This window comes from Benincasa hispida, chromosome 5 (assembly GCF_009727055.1).
Source record: "Benincasa hispida cultivar B227 chromosome 5, ASM972705v1, whole genome shotgun sequence".
Lineage (NCBI taxonomy): Eukaryota > Viridiplantae > Streptophyta > Magnoliopsida > Cucurbitales > Cucurbitaceae > Benincasa > Benincasa hispida.
The window spans coordinates 6,781,203-6,798,552 of record NC_052353.1 but is presented as its reverse complement, the minus strand read 5'-3'; the positions used below and the strand labels follow the sequence as shown (position 1 = coordinate 6,798,552).

Below are 17,350 nucleotides of genomic sequence, written 5' to 3'. Positions count from 1 at the left end.
ACACACACAAAAAAAATAAAAAAATAAAAACCATAACATCACAACCCAAACCATGTCCTCTCTCTCTCTTTCTTCTTCCCCTTTTCTTTCTTCTTCTTCTTCTTCTTCTTCTTCTTCCCAATATGTTTCATTCCCTCCACCTGGTATGTTCCTCTTCTTCTTATTATTTTTCTCTTTTTTCTTCACTTCCCATTTTATCAGCTTTTTTCATATGGGTTTTTTTTTTTATGTTTTATTTTTTTTTACTCACTGCCCCTTTTTCTTATTTCTCAAAAAGAAAAAAAATGAAGACAATCTTTTTTTTACACAAATAATGAGATTATGTATCCTATGGTCCTTATGGTCCTCGAAAGAATATAAGGAATAATCAAAGGGAGTTTACTTCAACAATAGTTGGTATGATGTTTGATATTTCCATAAAAGAAATATCAGGAATACTTTTCTTTTTTTTTTTTAAGAAAAAGAAAAAAAATGCAGGGACACTAAAAAAAAAGACATATGTTAATGATATATTTAATTTTCCAAGTACTAAAGTGTGGCCACCGAGGGAAAATAAGCCAATTTTAATTATTAATTATAGACAAAATCTAACACATTTAAATGGTACATATAATATACATACATACATATATATATTATATAATATATATATATATATATATATATATATAATATATATATATGTATATGTAGGTGGGTGTTCATTATTCAAGGTTAAAGACAAATCAAGCAGAAGATTCAATATCATCAAATCAATGCCATTTCTAAAGCCTCCCACTCAAGGTAATACACCATTTTTTCCCTCTTCCTTCCCATTTTTTTCATTTAATTATTAAGAAAATTACATATATATATATATATATATATATATATATAATCATATATATATATTGTTGTCACCAACCCGCAGAGTACAGCGATGTGCTTCAAAGTGGTGTGCCAGTTATAAAGTGGCATCAATTTGTGGAGGATGACATACAATCAGAAACTACTCCTCAAGTACATTTCTTTAATTTCCCTTTTTTTTAAGCTAAATTAATTCTCTTACGCATTAAGGAAAAGAAAATTACCATTTTACCTGGGATTAAAATTAGTTTGGTAATTTTTGTTGTTGGCATGGCATGGCATGCATGTAAAAATGGAAGTAATATAATAATGTCAGAGTTATCTGGAATTTATGTTTTTGGCGTATTGTTACGTATAAAGCATATAACCGAAACTCCCTAATTAACGTTGGCTTACTTGTCCATCATGCACCGCATTTTATACTCTCCATACATATTTTCAACTCTCCTTGCATGTCATCGGATTGGCTCAACTCATAAAACTTTTTTTCTTTTTCCATTTTCCTTTTCAATGAATACAATAATTATTATTATTATTTTTTTTTTTGTCTCACTACGTCTCGAGTCTAGTATTCATTTAGTCTCCAAATTTTAAAATCTTACCCATTTAGTTTTCTAAGTGATTTCAACTTCATTCCTAAGTTTCAAAATGTTACAAATTTATCTCCGAGTTTTGAGTTTGTTTCAATTTCGTCGAGATGAAAAACAATTATTTTAAAAATTAATGGACAAATATCAACACTAGAGACGAAAAATGAATATTTAGTAAAAAATCGGAGAAACCAAATTGAAACTAAACGCAAAACTTAAGAACTAAGGTCTCGTTTATCAACTCATAATGAAAATTAGTGTTCATCGATTGTTTTTTATTATGTTTATTTAGAATTATAAATCTCCCACGTACCATTTAGCTCTAAATGATAATAATTACAATAAATGTGGCAACTTCATACTTCTTATACTGTAGCAGTATATTAACAAAAACATAAATCAATTGGTCGTCCTTCGCTTGTCGATGAGTTTGAAGTGGAGTCACTTTTTCAATTAACCACTTTCACTTGAATAAACATGGCGTAAATGTATGCATTAAAATTTGCAATATATAACACTAATAGTAAATAAGAATACTAAAATGACAGGTGTTGATTTCAAAAGAGATAGAAGAAAGAGTGAAGTGGATAAAGTCAATGCTGAGTTCAATGGACGATGGTGACATAAGCATCTCAGCTTATGACACAGCTTGGGTAGCTCTAATACCAACCAGCAAACAAAATGCTCCTCAGTTCCCATCTTCGCTTGAATGGATTGCCAACAATCAGCTCCCAGATGGGTCTTGGGGTGACGGCCAAATTTTCTCAGCTCATGATCGTATTCTCAACACATTGGCTTGTGTTGTAGCTTTGAAGTATTGGAATCTCCATCCCCAAAAGTCTCTCAAAGGAATGGATTTCCTTAACCAAAACATCTCCAAACTTCAACATGAAAATGCCGAGCACATGCCTATTGGCTTTGAGATTGCTTTCCCTTCATTGCTTCAATTTGCTCAAAAACTTAACCTCCAAATACCCACTCACTCCCCCATCTTGCAAGAGATCAACCATCGAAGGAACATCAAATTGACCAGGTATTACAATTACTACTAATGATAATTCCAAATAATATACATTTGTAGTATAGTCATACTTCAATGCATTTTGAGTTACACCCATATTTTTTACTACTCATTTCAATCATATAGCAATTATATAGAAAGGTTAGTGTAGGAAATTTTTTTAGAAAGACATTGATGTGTAGTAATAATTAGAATTGAAAAAAAAAAGGGATTTGAAGGGGATGGGGTGGGGTTGGGTGTGGATGGTAAATAATAAGAAAATGGGATGGGAAGGCACTAAGAAATGTTTGTCCAAAACAGGATACCAAAAGAAATAATGCATAAAGTGCGAACAACACTATTACACAGCTTAGAAGGAATGGAAGGTATGGAGGGTTTGGATTGGGAAAAGCTTCTCAAATTGCAATGTCAAGATGGCTCTTTCTTGAGTTCTCCTGCCTCCACTGCCTTTGCACTCATGCAAACCGACCACCCTAATTGCTTCAAATATTTGCAATCCATTGTCAACCACTTTAATGGTGGAGGTAAATTTAATTTTAAATCAAATATTTTCTTTCTTTTTTTAATTTAATTAATGTCTTGAATCTATTATCTTATCTTTAACACTTTAACACGTACGGGTCCCGCTTGCTTTTCAGTTCCAAATGTGTACCCTGTGGACTTGTTCGAACATATTTGGGCTGTGGACAGACTGCAACGACTTGGAATTTCTAGATACTTTCACCCACAAATTGTTGAGTGTGTTAATTATGTGCGGAGGTATTAATCATTCTATTCTATTCAATTCAATTAAAATACTCTAATCAGTTGATTTATGAGATTAATTATCGTCTATTTTTTGCAAGACATTGGAGTGATAAAGGAATATGTTGGGCAAGAAATACGCAATTTCACGATATAGACGACACAGCCATGGGATTCAGACTCCTCAGATTGTACGGCCACGATGTTTCTGCGGGTAAAATTATAAAATATATGGTAATTAATGATTTGGAATAATTAAGGAATTAATTAATTACAATTTACAGATGTGTTTAAGCATTTCGAGAAAGATGGAGAGTTCGTGTGCATCGCGGGGCAGTCAACGCAGGCGGTGACCGGAATGTTCAACCTGTACCGGGCTTCCGATCAGGTAATGTTCCCCGGAGAGAAAATTCTTGAGGACGCAAAACAATTTTCCTCCAAATTCCTCAGACAGAAACAGGCCGCTAATGAGCTTTTGGACAAGTGGATCATCACTAAGGACTTACCCGGCGAGGTCATACTCTTTTAACTCACTTCATTATTTTTTATTTATATTACATACACATGATAACTGTAGTGTTGATGACTACCACTTTTACTATTAATAATTAGGTATATAACTACAATTTTTAACAATTATAAATATATAAAAAAAAAAAAAAAAAAAAAAAAATCTTAATAGGAGAAATATTTTATTAAATCTTAATACTGATGTCAAAATGGATATTTTAAACCTTTATTGCAGGTTGGTTACGCTCTCGAAGTTCCATGGTTTGCGAGCTTGCCTCGGGTCGAGACTCGTCTTTACATAGAACAGTATGGTGGCAAAAATGATGTTTGGATTGGCAAAACTCTATACAGGTCTCTACCCACTTTATGAATCCAATTTTAATAATTTACATATAAAAAGGTGAGCTTCTTAATGAATCGATGTATCGTTATAATTTTAGGATGTTTAAGGTAAACAATGACACATACTTGGAGCTTGCAAAATTGGACTACAACAACTGCCAACTATTGCATCAGATTGAGTGGGTTGATATTCAAAAGTAAGTTAACATTACTAATATTATCATCAATTTCATCATGATTAAGAAATTGATTGATTAATAGTTAATTACGGTTTGTTGAATAGATGGTACACAGAGAACAAGCTTCGAGATTATGGAATGAGAAGAACGAGCCTTTTGTTCTCATATTTTGGTGCAGTGTGTAGCATTTTCGAGCCAGAACGGGCTAATGAGAGGCTTGCATGGACCAAAACGGCTGCATTGGTCGACACCATCGAGGCCCATTTCAAGGACGCCGATGCCGACCAACGACGAGCCTTTGTCCAACAATTTACAACCTTGGATGCCTCTCAATCTTACGATAACAATGCATGGTACATCTTTTTTTCTTTAACAATAACAAATTATTATTTTTCAAATGATTTTTTTTTAATTATTATTGATTATTATAATTTCGACTTTGGGATTTATTTTGCTGTCTTTTTCCACAAATCTTATACTTTATATATTTCTTGCTTACCATTATGTGGGAAAGTTTGTAGCATCCTATGTCTCTATTTGTGTCAATATCTTTGTGGATGCTTGTGTATCAATCTATATTCTTGTACAACAATAGTGGGGATTTTGTTTTATGCTTTGTCACACTGTAAAATAACACACTACAACACATTAATATACTATCTTGAACAGTTCTAAAACAAATGCCTAATTCCTTGCCTTGAAATTACCAAAGAAAAAAAAAACACACACACACACATCTGGATCCAAGTATAGCTCCAATCTGACATAAAAAAGAAAACAGGCATATAAATTAGCAATAAAAACGTCTAGCCTTTATCATATCTACCAACTCCTTTAATTATAGTATTACTAGACCTTATTCCATAACATTCCTACATGTTTGTCTTCTATTGCTTTAATTTTTCTATTTTCTAAACCTTGCAAAAAGTAAAAAGAAAGAAAAATCTCATTGGTCTTGGTTAGTAATCATTAACTGGTTAGTTGAGAGACTGGGAATCTAGTTTGGAAAGAGAGTAAGAAGCAAAAGGAAGATGGGTTATTATTGATAATGAATGAACATGATTGAAGAAAATCTCAATTGTTTTGTGTTTGTAAGAATGAATGGGGAGAAGAAGAAGAAGTTGGGTGTGGGTTTGTGTGGGACAATTATTGGTGGAAAAAAGAAGTCAAGTGATGTGTCTAAGAATAAAGATATGGGTGTTTGAAAAGTCGTTGATTTTGGGATTTGTTTTAACAGGAGATCAAGCAATGTGCAGCAAAAGGGAGGACAAGGACTAGTTGGGATTTTGCTTCGAACCCTAACCAATATCTCTTTGGATATACTGGTGTCACACGGTCTCGACATCACGCACCATTTGCATCAAGCTGTGAGATTTCGTTTTGCTTTTGTTTTGTTTTGTTTACATCACCATCTAACTCCATAATGCCATTCAACACTTTACTTACATTCAAGTCTCTCAACAACTTTTTTGAATAGTAGTCAATTCCTTCATATCTCTTTTCTATTTTCGAAATTGAAAAATACATATCACATCATACCCTATCACAAACTACACATACTGAGTAGACATGAAGTAGATACAAAAGCAAAGGGGAGAAATTCCCATCACAATCATCAACAGAGAGAAATTCTGTCCATTGGCATAGGGCCAAGAGAATGCAGATAGTTTAACTTCGAGTATTTTAATTTTGTATTTGGTACTTGATAAATTAATTATTAATGTTTTCATTGATTAAAATATAGTGGAAAAAATGGCTGTTTAAGTGGCAAGAGGATGGAGATGTGCACAAGGAAGAGGCAGAGTTATTGGTCCAAACAATAATTCTCAACTCGGGCTGTTCAACTTTGGAGGATCTGTTGTCCAATCCTCAATATCAGAAACTTTCCTACCTTACAAACAAAGTGTGCCATCAACTTGGTCACTTTAAAAAGCACAAGGTGAGTGTTTTATACAGAGGCACAACCCATTGCAACCCCACATAATAAAAGATTATATTCCCCATCCCTTTTTCCCCCTTAATTCATTCATCACATTGCCACACATTGACCTTCCTTTTTTCGCCCAGCTTAATCCTTGGCCTCGTATAACACTGAAACTTAGGTTCTTTTACGGTAGGCCAAAGCACAACCAAAAAAAAGAAAATAATAATAATAATTGAGCTTTGTTTTATTCCATCAGGTAACCAACGGTGGTATCTATAAGGAGAAAACAGACAACAAAATGCCCCCAGAGATAGAAGAAGACATGAGGAAACTTGTGCAGCTGGTGATCCAAAACTCCTTAGATGGCAATGACATTGACTCGCAAATCAAGCACATATTTCTAACGGTAGCAAAAAGTTTGTACTATGCAGCCTATTTCGATCCTTGGACTATCAACTACCACATTGCCAAGGTCCTATTTGAAAGAGTCTTCTAATCCTAGCTAGCCTAGCCACACAGCACAGCCACAGCCATGTTGTATTGTCAATTTTTGTATATCCTTTCACCTCATGGAACACAAAAACTTTGGTCAATGTTTCGTCTGTCAATAAAAGAAAACATCATCTTTAAAATCCAAATCATTGCTGCTTTGACAGCGATTTAATGTGAGACAACTCGATCAATCGATATCGATTTGAATTGCTTCTAAACAATTGGTCTAGTAGTTAATGGGATAAGGTAGATTGTAGGTTGCAGTAATATAAGATAGTGGAGATGTATTTTGCAAACCACATAGAAATGTTTGGAAGGGAAGTTGTTTCGAATTTTTCTGTTGTAATAGTTTTTCCTGTTTACAGGCTGCCTTATGAAACAATGGCAGACAATGTGTCACATACAAACACGTGAAGTGTTTGGGATAAGTGGAATTTCTCAAAACCTATAAATACATATAAACATTTACATATATTCCCTAAGATTAGGCTTCCGGATGTGGAAAAGAGCATCAACAAATACTTGGTATTCCCTCCTATTAAGTACAATGGAATTGGTACCTCGCAATACACAGTTAGGTTGACTAGGTTTGTGGTTGAGCTTCGATGTGCGTTTTCTGATTTGGAGTTTCTCCTGCAAAATGGAGAGGAGAAAGTCAAAGAATGCACCAATGGAGAGAGTGGTGCTAACAATAGTAAAACTTAAACTAAGACCTCGTTTGGTAACTACAACTTCTATAATTTGATTTTAATGTTTTTGTTGTCTACCTTTTGGGAGTGTTTTAAAATCTAAACCAAAACTTAAAAATTAAAAAAATAGTTTTTAAAAACTCTTTTTTTAAAAAAAAAAAAAAAAAAAAAAAGCTAAAAATTCAAATGTTTGTAGGAAAAAAAATAAAAACATATAATTAAAAAATGGTGTGAAACAAGTATAATTTTAAAAAACCAAATAGTTACCAAATGAGACATAAAAGTTTGACAAAATTTTAGTCAGCTCAAAAGTATACCACAACTCTCCACTCTAGAACCAACATTTTCTATACTGTTCTGAGCGAAAGACTATGGATCCCTATCTCAAAGTGTGATTATACAATTTAATATGGATCCCTATCTTAAAGTGTGATTATACAATTTAAGGCCTCTTAAATAATCACTGAATTCAAGAGTCAAAAGACATGTTTGATAAGCCCTGTTTAGAAACGATTTGGTTTTTGAGTTTTTGTCTTCAAAAATTAAGTCTATACTAAATTTCTTCTTTTGTTATCTACTTTTTGCCAATGATTTAAAAAATCAAGCCGAAATTTGAAAATTAAGATGCAAATCATTGTAAGAAATAGAAAGAAATAGGCTAATTTTCAAAAACAAAAACCAAATGAAAAATGGTTACGAAAAAGACCTTAATTTTTTGTTTTTGAAAATTAAGCTTGCAAGCATTTCATCATCTATGAGTTTTTGTGTTTTGTCATCTTCGTTTTAAATTTATTTTCAAAACCCAAGCAAATTTTGGAAAGCTAGAAAAAGTATTTTTAAAAAATTTATTTTTGTTTTTAAAATTTAACTAAAAATTCTAATATTATGAAAATCATGGTAAGAAGACAAGTATGATTTTGGAAAAAAAAAAAAAAAAAAAAAAAACACAAAATCAGTATTAAACAGGATCTAAATTGTCAGACTTAAAAAAGATTTATCAATACATTTTCAATACTCTTGGTTCAAATCAAATAAAGAAGGAAAATGATAGTTTAGGAATCTGAACTTCTCATTTCTTTTCATCCCACAACCCAAAAGTTTCAGATGTTTAAGTCTAATTCATTTAATATATTCTTAATACATCTATGGAGTAACTGTGGGATTTGGTGCACTTTTATTCTCAGCTTCCCTATCGAATCTGTTCTCCCCATAGTGCTGATTAGCACATTGATCGAGACACATGAATTGTAATCAACTAAAGACCAATTACCCAAAATATCTAGTTCAGACATTGCAAATCTGGAGGTTGATATGATTGATTTCATTTTCAAACAAAGATGATGTAATCACGAAGCCCATATAGTGCTAATGCCACTTCATATAAGAATGTTACTTGGATATATTTTTTGGGTAGTCAAGGGTGAGTGAAGACAACAAAATCTAGTTATGGGCTTGTCTAGATATCATTAGATGTTATTGTACACAATATAATTTCAGCATAAATCTTACATTCAAAGAATAAAGAGGTATCCATCTATTAGATTAACAATCAAGATGGCAAATCAGAAATTGTATACGGAACTCTTAAACCACAAAATGCTTAAGGAAACGACAGAAAGAATGAAAGGATGCAATGTGTCGGCAAGAACAAAATCAGTGGATTCGATAAGCACTGACCAGTGATATGGCATTGGGAGGCATGTGAAGCGCACCCTGAGCGTTCCATCTGAGATGGGCTGGCATTGTTGGCTCTCTCTGTGTGGCAGTTTCATTTGATACGGTTAAGTGTTCGAAAATCTGGGGTTTTGGGATATGGGAACAAAATATTTTTATGATTTAAGAAACAGAGAGAGAGAACTGGGAGTCCGGGATTGGGAAGAAGACAAACAAAAATGGGTTGCATTTTTTAGTGCATCTTGTCTTGTTTCCTTCTTGGTTCTTGCGAATGCGACATCCATAAAATCCTCAAAGCATAACAATGGATGACATTGCTACGATTCTTCACCACATTTGCTTGTTTTCTTTTTCTGGAACGGGAAGGAGTGGACAGTGAATTAAGGCTTCGAGCCCAGCAATGTCCTTGGGTTCAACCCTTATGATGAAGAAGCTCGTTGACGCTTGTCCTTCAATATGGGCCACCAGAAAGATAACAATGAATCGAGAAGGAAAAATGGAGCCCAATATGTTAAATTGCCTAGGCCTACTTTCACCAATTGTAAAATAACCCAAAAGATAACAAATCTACGCCAAATTTAAAACAAGACATTTTTAGGTAAGACATCCTCTTTACTCCACCTATTTCAAAAAAGTTTTTAAATTAATTTTTTTTTAATAAATATTTTTAATATTATTTTTGGATAATTTTATCTTTATTTATTATTTTTATTTCCAATTTTTATATATATTCTTATATTTTTGAAATTTTCTTAACGATGGATAGAGAAACTGGATTTCTTATGGAGACAGAAGTTGTATTTAATATGATTTTTTTCATATTTTCAAACGGAGAGAAAATATATATTTATTTGTTGAGATTTTTTCTTTATTTAATTTAATTGGAGAGAAACAAATGCATTTATTTGTTGAGATTTTTTCCTCTATTTAATTTAATTGGAGAAAGAAAATATATTTAATGAAATTTTATTTTTTTATTTTCGTTGGTTTCATTATTTTTATTTTTTTTTTTGGATTCATGGCTATTTAAAATACATCTCATATAATTTTTTTAGGTATTTGAAAATATTCTAACCAATATATGAAATATACCACACCATATAAATTAAAGATGATTCAATGCTTGACATAAATCATATTCGAAATATACCACGATATATAAATAATATTGGCTTAATGTTCGACTTAAGTCACAATATATATCATAAAGTTCATTCACAGTATATATATCCATTTAAGTAATCAAAATCCCAACACATCAAAATTTGTATATATCACAATATACATGAAATCTAAATAAAAAAAAACTCATTTAATTTTTATATTCTAAAAATTACCTTGAAACATTGTCAATATACTTTGGAACAAATATAAAATTAAGATAAATAGATATTACAGTATACAAAATTAAGAGTATATATTGTTTAATCGAATTTCTTTATAAATTATCGCACAATATATAAATCACATATTGACTTAATATTCCACATAAATAAACAACGGTATATACAATAGTATATAATTCACATATATCAAGTAAAGGAATGCATATTACCCTGAGGTTTATAACATATATTTAGGATTTAAAAAAAAAAAAAAAAAGATAAATTCTCCTTGATCTTGGTGTGGCAGATCTATATAGACGATATGAACAAAGTCCATTTCATCTTTCCATCTTCATATGAAGGTTTATAACACATAACTGTGACGGCCCAAAGTCTTTTTTTTTTTTTTATAAAAAAAAAAAAGAAAAAAAAGAGGGAAGAAAAATAAAATCGTTGGTTAATTTGGGAAAAAGAAGAGGGAATTAGGGTTATAAAGGGTGGGGACCTCGGGCTGCGTGTAAAGAAAAAAAAGGGATTTCTTTTTTTTTTTTTTTCATTCTTCTTTCTCCTCAACCGCATGCCCCACCCCCTCTTCACTGTGCAATCTCCGCCCCGCCGCTCGACTGTGGGTCCCCAGCCGCGCGAGTTTTCGCCATTCTAGCCCCGTGTCGATCATTGCCTTCTTTTCTTCCTTGTTTGTCGACCCGACACAGACGAAGCCACTGAAGTCAGGGTTCGCGAGGCCCTCGTCTTCGCCATCGACCGAGTCCGAAACCGCCAAACGCTGAAGTCGTGAGCCTTCTCGTCGACCTAAAATGTCGATCGGATAGCCGAAGCTACAACTCGGAACCGCGTCGTTTCCAGCCACGCTGTCCTCTCCGTCTGCCTATCACTGGTGCAGGTCACCGTGGATCGCGGTGGTTTCGACCATTTTGTCTAGTGGGGTAAGTTCGATTCCTTGTTTGGCAGCCCATTGTCTCTTGAGATGCTGGGGCCTAAGCTAACCTTCACCGTGGAATTTGTGATTGGTTTCAGGAACTTGTGGCGGTGAAGGAAGTTGTTGAGCGGAGCAAAGGTTCGTTTTGGGTCAATTCATATCCTGAGGTAAGTGGTTTAATGCCGGTTGCCCTAAGATTTTGATAAGCCTGCTAAGAAATTTTTATGTCATATGTGAGTAAACTGTGATGAAATCTGTTATTAGTAATTGTGCTAAAGTTGACGTATGAGAATACTGTGATGCGTATTGTGATGAAGTTGGACGTAAGGGTTAAAGGGATATTGTGATTAGGTGCATGAGTAGGCTGGGAGTAGTGTGCTAATGTTGATATATGAATAGATTGTGATAAGGCTTGATGTATGAGTAGACTGTGGTACAGTTGATGTTTGGGAAACGGTGTTAAAGTTTGATGCTGATCCATAGCCTTGATTGCATGCTTATGTCTGAGACTGTACTACTGATTGTATGCTTATCTCCATATGAGATTTTAGTGGTTGTTAGTGTTTCCATTGGGCTATGCACATCGCATGTGTGAACCTTCGGACCCACACCCTATGCTTATGTACGGTGTCTTTTTTGGGATGACCACTTGTGTTTATGTCTGTGACCTTTGTGTCACTACTTATGAAAGTATGCCTTTGGGTTCGCCCCTTATGCCTATGCTTATGCCTATGTCTATGATGTCCTTATGCATCTTGGTCTAATGGAAAGACTAACAGATCACTGAGTAGGCCCAGTAGTGGGCTACTTACTGAGTATATTTTTATACTCACCCCTTCTTTTCACCCCTTCTTTTCAGGTAAGGGTAATGACAGACTAACGCATGGCAAGAGAGATCTGTGATCTGACCATTAGGACGATTTGCTGCTTCCGCACTTAGCATTTTGTCCTGAAGTTTGGTTTAGGAGTTAGGCGTTTTACACTTTCATGCAAAAAATATAAATTTTATCATTTGACTATTTAATTGCCTTCATTTTAAAGTAGGGTTTAGGGGTACCCCGAACGGTAAATTTTTATTTTATTTTACTTTATTTTTGTTTAGTTTATTTATTATTATATAATTATGTTTTCTTATCTTTGCTCATTTGAGCATTATTAAATAAAATTTGACTCTTTTATTTGATGGTTTAAAAGAAAATGTACGGTTAAGCCTATGCATGCATGAAGTAGCGTCCTAGAATGTGGTAGAGAAACTAGGGTCATTACAGTTGGTATCAGAGCATAAGTTTTAAGTTGTGTAGACTGACTTACAACGTGAGTCTAATCTGTTCCTTATGGCCACAAATGGATCTTTCGTCATCGCCAGGTATGTTTTTTTAAAACCTTTAGGGAAATATATATATATACATGAAATCCTACTTGTGTTCTGTCGTCAACCAGCAGGTATGTTGTTTTAAAACCTTTAGGGAAATATATATATATGTATATATATATATATGAAATCCTACTTGTGTGTTGTCGTTTGATGGTTTACCCTGCTAGTGTGTATTAAAGTTCTACGTGTGGTCACCAGGTATAGCGCCACAAACTAGAGGAAGAGGCAGTCGAGGCAGGAAAGTAGTTGGGGAGTGGGACCTCGACCTGTAAAAACCCGAGGTGCAGAGTCAAGAGGTACGAGACCCGCCACCTCATGTCCCATTCGGGTCAACTTGGTAGAGGGTTAGACCAAGAAGCGGGCCTCGAGCTTCGACTGTGCCCCTGCCAAGACCGTCGTCCTTAGAAATTCCAGTAGAATATACGGCTATGGTTACAGCTATTGGGAACGTCGTCACGCATGCCGTGGTGGGACAACTAAGGGGCATGGTGGACGAGCAGATAGCCCAGCACATACAATCACAACAGGCGCCATCCTCGTCAGTCCCGTTACCACCAGTTCAGAATCAAAGATAGAGCCACGAGTCGGACCGTGGCGGGCCCTTCTTTGGAAGCTAGATACCTGCGAGATTTCAAGAAGTATGATCCCCCGATGTTTAACGGGTCCTTGAAAAACCCCACAAATGCAAAATTATGGTTGTCCACTGTTGAAGGGATCTTCCAGTACATGAGGTGTCCAGAGAAGCAAAAGCTGCAGTGTGCCGCTTTCGTTCTCATCGACAATGCCAAGCGCTGGTGGCGCTCGGCTGAGAGAATGATAGAAGCAGTGGAGGGCAAGCCACGTGGGATCAGTTCAAGGAGCAGTTTTACGAGAAGTACTTCTCTGCTCATATAAGGTATAACAAGCAGACTGAGTTCATGAACTTGAAGTAGGGAACCATGACAGTAGAAGATTATGAAGAGGAGTTTGACAAATTGTCTTGCTTTTCCCCTGACCTAGTGTTTACCGAAGCAAAGAGTGTTGAAAGGTTTGGGTAAGGACTCCGAGACGGGGTGCGAGGTATTGTACAGGCTATGGAGCCTCCCACTTTTGCTGCAGCCTTCCGAGCGGCAACACGCGTGGGTTATCCTTCAGGAATAGAATTCCTAAAGTCCCTGACGGAGGAACCGACCCCTGACCAGAAAAGGAAAGTTAAGCAAAAAGCTCCGAGACCTCCGCAGAAGGTCTAGAGTACAAGCAGGTCAGTAGGGCCTAACGACAGGCAACGAATTCAGGAGGAATTTGGAGGGAACGACCGGTGTGCAAGTCATGTGGGAAGTGTCATTAGGGACGCTGTCTGATTGGCACAGGGACTTGTTTCAGATGTAAGCAAATAGGGCATACGGCAGACCAATGCCCTAGCAGTGGTTCTGAAAGTGTAGGAGATTAACCCCCGAGTTCGCATTAGGGTAGTTCAAACTGACAGCAGCAGAAGGGTTGGGTTTTTGCCACCAGTCATCGGGAAGCAGAGCACTCGGGAACAGTGGTGACAGGTACGCTCCCAATCTTGGAACACTATGCCTTAACGTTGTTTGACTCTTGCTCATCCCACTCTTTCATTTCTTCGTTGTTCGTAAAGTATGCCATGTTAGTTTTGAAACCTTTGGGTTATGTTTTGTCAGTGTCTACACCGTTAGGAGAAATTATGATAGCAAGTGAAAAGATAAAAGCATGTCCGTTAGTTAATTTGGGAAAAGGAAGAGGGAATTAGGATTCTAAAGGGTGGGGACCTCAGGTTGCATGTAAAGAAAAAAAGGGATTTTTTTTTTATTCTTCCTCCTCCAGCCGTACGCCCCCCTTCATTGTGCATCTCTACTCCGCCGCTCGACCGTGGGTCCCTAGCCGCGTAAGTTTTCGCCATTCTAGTCGTGCCTCGTCGATCATTGCCTTTTTTTCTTCCCTGTCTGTTGACCTGACGCAAATGAAGCCACTAAAGCCGGGGTTCGCGAGGCCCTCGTCTTCGCCGTCGATCGACTCCGAAACCGCCAAACACTGATGTCGCGAGCCTTCACCGTCGACCCAAAACGTCGATCGGACAACTGAAGATGCAACTCGGAGCTGTGTCATTTCCAGCCGGACGTCCTCTCCGTCCACTTGTCACTGGTTCGGGTCGCCGTGGATCGTGGTGATTCCGACCGTTCTGTCTAGTAGGGTAAGTTCAGTTCCTTGTTTGGCAACCCATTGTCTCTTGAGATGTTGGGACCTTAGCTAACCTTCACCATGGAATTTGTGATTGGTTTCAAGAACGTGTGGTGGTGAAGGAAGTTGTTGAGCGGAGCAAGGGTTTGTTTTGGGCTAGTTCATATCCTAAGGTAAGTGGTTTACTGTCGATTGCCCTAAGATTTTGATAAGCCTTCTGAGAAATTTTTATGTCATATGTGAGTAAACTGTGATGAAATTTGTTATTAGTAATTATGCTAAAGTTGACGTATGAGAATACTATGATGCGTACTGTGATGAAGTTGGATGTAAGGGTTAAGGGGATACTGTGATTAGGTGCATGAGTAGGCTAGGGGTAGTGTGCTAATGTTGATATATGAATAGACTGTGATAAGGCTTGATGTATGAGTAGACTGTGGTACAGTTGATGTTTGGGTAACGGTGTTAAAGTTTGATGCTGATTCATGGCCTTGATTGATGTCTGGGATTGTACTGACTGTTTGTATGCTTATGTCCATATGAGATTTTAATGGTTGTTAGTGTTACCATTGGGCTATGCACATCGCATGTGTGAACCTTCGAGCCCATACTCTATGCTTATGTACGGTGTCCTTTTTGGGATGACCACTTGTGTTTATGTCTGTGACCTTTGTATCACTACTTATGAAAGCGTGCCTTTGGGTTCGCCCCTTATGCCTATGCTTATGCCTATGTCTATGATGTCCTTGTGCATCTTGGTCCAATGGAAAGACTAACAGATCACTAAGTAGGCCCAGTAGTGGGCTACTTACTGAGTATATTTTTATACTCACCCCTTCTTTTCCCTATTTTTCAGGTAAGGGTAATGACAGACTGGCGTATGACAAGAGAGATCCGTGACCTGGCCATTAGGATGATTTGTTACTTCCGCACTTAGTATCTTGTCTTAAAGTTTGGTTTAAGAGTTAGATGTTTTACACTTTCATGCAAAATATATAAATTTTATTATTTGACTATTTAATTGCCTTCATTTTAAAGTAGGGTTTAGGGGTACCCTGAATGGTAAATTTTTTATTTTATTTTACTTTTTTTTTTGTTTAGTTTATTTATTATTATTTAATTATGTTTTCTTATCTTTGCTCATTTGAGCATTATTAAATAAAATTTGACTCTTTTATTTGATGGTTTAAAAGAAATTGTATGGTTAAACCTATGCATGCATGAAGTAGCGTTATAGAATGTGGTAGGGAAACTAGAGTCGTTACAATAACCCTCAATCTTTATCTCTTATTCTTCTTTAGCCATGGTCGCCACGGATTTATATAGGCGGTTAGATCTTGGTGTGTGGCACAAATGAAGGGAGCAAACAGCGAATGGGAGATAAAATCAACGAGAAGACAACTAGCGACTTACCTCGGCGAGCCACGATTGACGACCAAAAGTCAATGATGATGGAAAACGATTGATGAACGAGGATGAACGATCGATTCCGACAGGCGAATGATCGATGAATGAGGACGAATGGCGCGCCGCGGACTAGCGAACGGCGATCTTGGTCGAATTCGACGGGCGAACGACAGACTAATGAAAGACGAAGGCGGTGATCGGCCGAATCCGATGGGCGAACGACGGTAGCAGAGGGGTGTGAAATCGCTGGAAGAAGAAAAGTTGTGTGTGGGACCAATATATATATGTATGTGTGTAGGGAGGGGGAGGGGGAGGGGGGACCAAGGGCTAAATTGTAAATAGCCACTGAAATTAGTGAAAAAACAAAATTCAATAAGCCTTTTTTTTTGTTAAAAAAAAAAGAATATTCAAAACATTAATGTTATATAACCCCTATTTTAAGGTTTTTTTATGTCGAAACCCCTTAAAATAATTGGCAAAACATAGCAAAGTCCATTTTCAAACATTTTAAAATTACTAAATTGCCTTCACTTTTAATTCGACCTATGCTAGTAATAGACTCACTTTTAATTACTAATCGTGCTTTTAAAAAATCAATTGTAAAAAAAAGTAAAATAGTATTAGCTAAATTTTAACTTAAACATGAAAAGTTAAGTTAGAGTGTTTGGTAAATTAAAAAAAAAAATCATATTATAGGTATAATAACTAAAAAAGACTTATAATCAATTTTTTTTTTTTTTTTTGTAATTTAAAATTTCAAATAATTGTTTAGTATAAAAAAATTTGTTTGTTATAGATTAGTTTTTAAATATTAAAGAAAATATCTCTATTTAAAAAATAAATATAGTATACTTTAAAAAAACAATACATTTAATTCATGAAAAATAGAAAATTGATTTGATTAGGTGAGAAATAGATAAATATATAAAATAAATATTCATTTTAAAGTAGAAAAATTAAAACTAAATATTATTTAAAAATTCTACCTAATTTTAGGAGAATTTAAAAGAAGTATCCTAAAATTCTACCTAATTTTAGGAGAATTTAAAAATTAGAAGGATACTTCTTTTAAATTCAACCTGAAATTAACATGTTTTTAAAAGTGATTTTAAATAGA

The 17,350-nt window shown here is 35.4% G+C and overlaps 1 protein-coding gene and 2 long non-coding RNA genes across 6 annotated transcripts; 2 read left to right on the top strand and 1 right to left on the bottom strand.

The window, feature by feature from the left end:
- On the top strand, window positions 1–7,277 carry LOC120077469 ((-)-kolavenyl diphosphate synthase TPS28, chloroplastic). 2 transcript variants are annotated; one of them, XM_039031347.1, is made up of 14 exons: window positions 1–143; window positions 694–783; window positions 911–999; window positions 1,985–2,469; window positions 2,758–2,981; window positions 3,096–3,216; window positions 3,303–3,415; window positions 3,486–3,715; window positions 3,947–4,062; window positions 4,152–4,250; window positions 4,337–4,585; window positions 5,470–5,599; window positions 5,977–6,171; window positions 6,413–7,277. In XM_039031347.1, exons 1-14 carry the CDS (start codon window positions 53–55, stop codon window positions 6,650–6,652), a joined length of 2,472 nt encoding a protein of 823 aa, XP_038887275.1. In that variant the 5' UTR covers window positions 1–52; the 3' UTR covers window positions 6,653–7,277. The 2 variants fall into 2 exon arrangements, with proteins under 2 accessions (XP_038887275.1, XP_038887276.1); XM_039031348.1 differs by having other exon boundaries at window positions 108–143; window positions 714–783.
- Window positions 4,783–9,421, bottom strand: LOC120077470. The gene is made up of 3 exons (XR_005481754.1): window positions 9,015–9,421; window positions 7,209–7,281; window positions 4,783–4,992 (listed from the first exon to the last, which is right to left on the bottom strand). It is a non-coding gene; the product is annotated as an uncharacterized LOC120077470 (long non-coding RNA).
- A 1,415-nt stretch (window positions 9,422–10,836) lies between these two features.
- Window positions 10,837–15,896, top strand: LOC120077656. Of its 3 annotated transcripts, none has more exons than XR_005481807.1 (5): window positions 10,837–11,280; window positions 11,372–11,440; window positions 12,133–12,639; window positions 12,847–14,999; window positions 15,683–15,896. It is a non-coding gene; the product is annotated as an uncharacterized LOC120077656 (long non-coding RNA). The 3 variants fall into 3 exon arrangements; XR_005481808.1 differs by having other exon boundaries at window positions 10,838–11,280; window positions 12,847–14,839; window positions 14,932–15,896; XR_005481806.1 differs by having other exon boundaries at window positions 10,839–11,280; window positions 12,847–15,896.
- Window positions 15,897–17,350: the final 1,454 nt, after the last annotated feature.